This window comes from Pongo pygmaeus, chromosome 2 (genome assembly GCF_028885625.2).
Source record: "Pongo pygmaeus isolate AG05252 chromosome 2, NHGRI_mPonPyg2-v2.0_pri, whole genome shotgun sequence".
NCBI lineage: Eukaryota > Metazoa > Chordata > Mammalia > Primates > Hominidae > Pongo > Pongo pygmaeus.
The window spans coordinates 87,261,767-87,267,766 of record NC_085930.1 but is presented as its reverse complement, the minus strand read 5'-3'; the positions used below and the strand labels follow the sequence as shown (position 1 = coordinate 87,267,766).

At 44.0% G+C, this 6,000-nt stretch overlaps 1 protein-coding gene across 5 annotated transcripts in view; it reads left to right on the top strand.

Annotated features, from left to right (window-relative positions):
* Positions 1-1,311: 1,311 nt before the first annotated feature.
* SLC25A26 (solute carrier family 25 member 26) overlaps positions 1,312-6,000 on the top strand; it is a 160,045-nt gene continuing 155,356 nt past the window's right edge. Inside the window, exons 1-2 of one of the 5 annotated variants that reach the window (XM_054483399.2) lie at positions 1,579-1,697; positions 2,782-3,143. Coding sequence is in view for 3 of the 5 variants with exons in the window: in XM_054483395.2 (XP_054339370.1) it covers positions 1,665-1,697 (33 nt within the window). In the remaining 2 variants the exon portion in view is untranslated. Of the gene's footprint in view, positions 1,698-2,781; positions 3,144-6,000 lie in introns of all 5 variants that reach the window. The other 4 variants (XM_054483395.2, XM_054483397.2, XM_054483398.2 and 1 more) reach the window with 4 other exon arrangements.

Genomic DNA, 6,000 nt, shown 5'->3' with positions numbered 1-6,000 from the left:
ATTATACTGAGTAGGCCTGACCAAAACACACGAGACTTTGAAAGTCACAAACAGCAGCAACAGAGATTCTTCTGTTGGCCTTGACAAAGTGAACTAGCATGTTTTGAGAGGGCCTACAGGCAGCATAGGGAAAGGTATTCTGGGTAGAGAAAACAACATGGGCAAAATTAGGAGGCTTGAAAGTGTATAGTCTGTCTGTGTGTAGTCCGGCTAGTGGGAAGAGTGACAGGAGACACCAGCTGAGAGGTGTATACCATGCTAGGGAGCTGGACTCTCTCCATTGGCAGCAGAGTAGAGTTGTAAGCAGGGAAATAACATTACTATCATCTTTAGAGAGTATTTTCTATGAGCCAGGAACTAGGCTAAGAACTTGAGTGCATTATCTCATTTAATCTCTTAATATAATAGTACCGCATGACAAAGTTACTATCATTATCGCCACTTTACAGGGGAGAAAACTTAATCTTGGAAAACTTATGCCCAAACCCAGCAGGTGACAGCTCAGTATTTGAATTCTATCTAACACCTAAAGCTATTCTGCGAATCATTTCTAGATCATTTTATCTAGAAGAGAATAAGAATAATTATAAGAATAATTCTAGCAGTGTTATAGAAGAGGGATTGAAGAAAGGCCAGGCAAGGAGCCTGCTCAGGTTATTATAAGGGTTTTGAGGAAAGATGATGAGGGCATTAAGTATATTTTCAGTGCTTGCTCTGCTATGTTCTCTGTAGCCACATTGAGTTGGTTACTTGTTGGGGCATCAGGAGCCTCTGTAAAATGAGGACAGTACTGGTGCTGACATCATAGGGTTGGGGAAAGGATTAAATGAAAAAATGTCTGTCAATCACTTAGCACCACGTCTGAGATGTAGTTGGCCCTTAATATACACATAAGTTTACAAGGTATTTGTTTGTTTAATAAATATAAAGACAGGTGCACTCTAAGAAATTTTATTAAGTACGTGTGCTTTGAGGTGTACACATGAGTACAAAAGCGAACAACATGAGCAGGTAAATAACTGAACAAACAAATAATTTAAAGTGCAATAACTGCCTGTAAAGAGAAATGAAGGATGCTAATTTTTAGCTCCGGTCAGGAAAGTTTTGATGTATTTTTCTATACCTTTTTTTCTATATCTTTATTTAATAATCTTCTGATAATGAGTTAATTTAATATAAACTCAGATAAAATTTTTTGACAAAACTAAGAGATAACCCAAAATGAAATATTCCCATTCGCGCCTCCCAAGGTTAGCACTACCCCTCACGACTCCTCTCTCCGCCACAGCCACGCCTCTTCTGGGTTTACAGTTCAGAATCACGCCAGCCTCATTCTATCGCTGCTCTCTCCTGGATCCCGGCCGAGGATCTTTTGCTCGCGAGAGTTCCTCCGTCTAGCTGCACACAACGCTGCGGCAGGAAACCGAGGTAAGAGATTTGCCGAGGCTTAGCTCCACCACACTCCCCGAGGCCCCGCCCCTCCTCTCTGGCCCTCCCCTTGGCCCAGGTCTCCCGCGTTGCACGTGCAGTTGTTGTGGTTCTACGTCACGTGGTCCCGGAAATGCACGACAGGCCCGCCTCAAAAATGGCGGCGCCCGGCGCGCGACGACGTGATCCGCCTCTGCTCCGGCTTGGATTGTAGGCTTGACGAGGTCTGAGCGACCATGGACCGGCCGGGGTTCATGGCAGCGCTGGTGGTGAGTGCGGGGCGGTGGGGTGGGTTGCTCAGGGTGCCGGCGTCCGGCATTGGAGCCCGTGGGGGTTCTCTGCACTGGTTGTCTTCTGGTTTTGCGCGCTAGACTGTCCTCGGGTTACTGGCAGCCAGGTCTGAGAGGGAGCGCGGGGCTCCCAGGCCACCGGCGGGCCAGGTGTCAATGCTACGTCTGTACTGCCAGGTCATGAGAGGCAGGTGGGGGAAGGAAGGTGCCTCATTGTCTTTTGCACCCTCATTTAAAAAAGAGTTTGTATTATACACTGTTAACTACTCTTTCATTAAATAGTGTAACTACTCCAGAGATCTTGGGAATTAAAGAAATGTATGTAACACAACAACAAAAACCTTATTCACATCGCTCCCAGCCCTTCTATTCAATACTACGTTTCTCATTTTGCTGCATCTCTTTTCAGTCTTAGGAAATGACATGTCCTTCTGTTCATTCAATACATAATCTGCTATTTCTGCTCCAAGCCTAGGCTTTGGAGAAATATTGATGAGCACACATAGCTCAAGAACGCTGCGGAGTCAATAAACAGGCTTAGTATTTAATTCCGTAGCAGAAAACTACGAGAATCAACATGAATTAACAGAAAAAAAAAAAAAAAAAAGTCCTTTACCAAATATTTTGGAGCCTCTGGTAGGGAATACTAGATACAGCAGTTAACAAGACAGAGTTTGGCTGCCTACGTTTTCATTGTGTGGAATGGGCAGAGATAGACAATAAATAATTTTAAAAATGATTTTCATAGGGAAAATGGAGGCCCACAGTGATTTATTCACTTAATTATCGAATTTTCATGTTGCAGGTGTTGAGGATAACATGGTGAACAAGATAGACCTGCTCCTAAGGGTCAGGTGTTAGAGACAAAATAGTAAAATGACTGTTGGGATAAATAACAGGTGGGCTAGGTTCAGGGTGTTAGGGGAATATATGGAAGTAGGGATGTCTTAGCCAGACTTGTAGGATGACAGCTTTAAATCTAGATTTGTTGAAACTTGTATAAGGTAGATCTTAGAAATATAAAGAAATAATGTTACCGCTTTTTTTTTTTTTTTTCGAGAAGGAGTCTCACTCTTTGCCCAGGCTGGAGTGCAGTGGCGCCATCTCGGCTCACTGCAAGCTCCACCTCCCGGGTTCACGCCATTCTCCTGCCTCAGCCTCCCGAGTAGCTGGGACTGCAGGTGCCCGCCACTACGCCCGGCTAATTTTTTGGGTTATTAGTGGAGACGGGGTTTCACCGTGTTAGCCAGGATGGTCCTGATCTCCTGACCTCGTGATCCCGCCCGCTTCGGCCTCCCGAGTCTGGGATTACAGGCGTGAGCCACGGCGCCCGGCCAATGTTACCGCTTTTAAGGAGCTTTCCTGTGTAGCTGGTGACACAGCAGCAGTAGTTTGTCAGCTGACATTCCTGTGCCAGGAACTGGGGTAAGCTCTTTACATACATTATCCTATTTAATTCTCACAATAATTGAACTCTTATCCTAATTTTCCAAATGAGGGAACTGGGATACCAAGAGGTTAGATAACGAGTTAAAAATCACACAAGTGAGATCCATTTCGTGTGTGTAAGTGTTGGAGCTCATATTCCAACCCAGGTGATGTCACCTGGCAGTCGTGCCCTTACCTGCTTCTTGATACTCTCTGAAGTCAGCAAAGGTCGCAATTGCTAAAACACAGGTGAGTGCTGCAGTTAACAAAAGAATGGTTTTAGTATATACTTAATTAAAGTATGATACACATGCAGTAAAGTATACTTTTTTCCCAATGTATTTATAGAGGTTAAAATTAGAATCAATACGTGGAAGTTTCAAGAAACTAGATTTCATTCCAGGTAAAGGAAATTTACCTGTGTGCATTCAGCACACAGTTTATCTTCCATGTATTCTGCCCACTGGATATTGTGGTAGGCTTTGTAGATACAGTGGCAAATAACCCCATTTCAAGTAGGGAAGAAAGGCCAACAGATAAAACAGTTGCAGTGCATAAGTGCTATGAAAGAAATGAACTAAAGATGCGACAGAGTAGGGAAATATTGGTGAACCTCTTAGATGGAGTGACCAAGGAAAGCCGTGAAGAGGTGACATTTCAGCTAAGACGTAAAAGATAGGAAGGGGCTTGAATTTTTGATGATCAGAGTGGGAGGTTCAGTCATGGGGAATGGCTCAAGTGGAAAGAGCTTAGAGTTTTCAAGTGGTGAGGCCTAATGGGTAAGGATAGCATGGCCGGGGTTGGTATGGGAGGGGTAGGCAAAGCCAGCTGAGGTGGGGCTTTATGGGCTAGGGAAAATAATTTGGATTTCATTTGAAGTGTAATGGAAGCCATTGAAATGTTTTATTATCAGAGTAGTACAGAAATGGAGTGGCTACTTTTTAATGTCTTGGAGTGCCTTTGAGACACAATGAACACTCCTGAGGGAGTTTGGTTTTGCTTACTACTGTGTAACCAGTACCTGGCACTATGTAAGCACTCAGTACTACTTTGAATGAAAAGCCTAGATGATTGCTGAAGTCTTGAAACTTGGATTTGAAGAATTAAATGAGATAACATTAAGTATGCAGAGCAGAGCCTGGCAAGTAGCAACATTGAAGTGCTCCCTTCCTAAAGCTTCATGAAGAGGATTGAATAAGTGGAGAGCCTCTGGGATGTTAGTTTTCATTTGGAGCACAGAGTGGGCTATCCAGAAACAAAATCCTCAAAGAGCACATTGATCAGTGCATACTTTTAGGAAAGCAACTGGAACTAAGTATTAGCAACCTAAAGATATTTATATAAATAACATTTAACTCAGTGAAGACAGTAAGAAGCTACTAAAACATGGGACAGAGGGGAAGAATTAGGCAAACAATGGGAAACCCATTTCTTGGACTAGTCTGCAGCCATAAAAAATAGTGCTTGTGAAGAGAGTGTACTATAATTACATGGAAAATGCTTATGAGATAAGAGAAAAACAACATTGCATGTATGTATATTTGCTTGTGCCTAATTAAAGCTATGTTAAAACCTATTCCATTCATGGAAAAAAAAAAAAGCCAGATTGAAATACTCCAGAATAACACTAAGTATTTTTGGTGATAGGATTACATTGTGTTAGTCTGTTCTCATGCTGCTAACAAAGATACCTGAGACTGGGTAATTTATAAAGGAAAGAGTCTTAATTGACTCACAGTTCCATTTGGCTGGGGAGGCCTCACAGTTGTGGGGAAGGCAAAGGAAGAGCAAAGTCATGTCTTACATGGCGGCAGACAAGAGAGCATGTGCAGGGGAACTCCCCTTTATAAAACCATCAGATCCAGTGAGACTTACTCACTATTACCAGAACAGGAAGGGAAAGACCTGCCCCCATGATTCAGTTACCTCCCACCAGGTCCCTCCCACAACCTATGGGAATTATGAGAGTTACAATTCAAGATGAGATTTGGGTGGGGACACAGAGCCAAACCATATCATGCCACCCCTGGCCTCTCCCAAATCTTATATCCTCACATTTCAAAACCAGTCATACCTTCTCAACAGTCCCCAAAGTCTTAACTCATTTTAGCATTAACTCAGAAGTCCACAATCCAAAGTCTCATCTGAGACAAGGCAAGTCCCTTCTGCCTATGAGCCTGTAAAATCAAAAGCAAGTTAATTACTTCCTAGATACAATGGGGTTACAGGTATTGGGTAAATACACCCATTGCAAATGGGAGAGATTGGCCAAAATGAAGGGGCTGTAGGCCCCATGCAAGTCTGAAATCCAACAGGGTAGTCAAATCTTAAAGCTCTGAAATCATCTCCTTTGACTCCATGTCTTACATCCAGGTCATGCTGCTGTAAGAGGTGGGTTCCCATGGTGGCTTTGCAGGATACAGCTCCCCTCCTGGCTGTTTTCATGGGCTGGCATTCAGTGTCTGTGGCTTTTGCAGGTGCAGGGTTCAAGCTGTCAGTGGATCTACCATTCTGGGGTCTGGAGGACAGTGGCCCTCTTCTCATAGCTCCACCAGGTGATGCCCTGGTGGGGACTCCCTATTGGGGCAGCCACATTTCCCTTCCACACTGCCCAAGTAGAGGTTCTTTAGGAGAGCCCCACCCCTGCAGCACATCTCGACCTGGACATCCCAACATTTCCATACATCATCTGAAATCTAGGCAGAGGTTCCCAAACTTCAGTTCTTGTCTTCTGCACACCCACAGGACCAATACCATGTGGAAGCTGCCAAGGCTTGGGGTTTGCATCCTTTGAAGCCGTAGCCTGAGCTCTACCTTGGACCCTTCTAGCCATGGCTGTAGTGGCTGGGACACA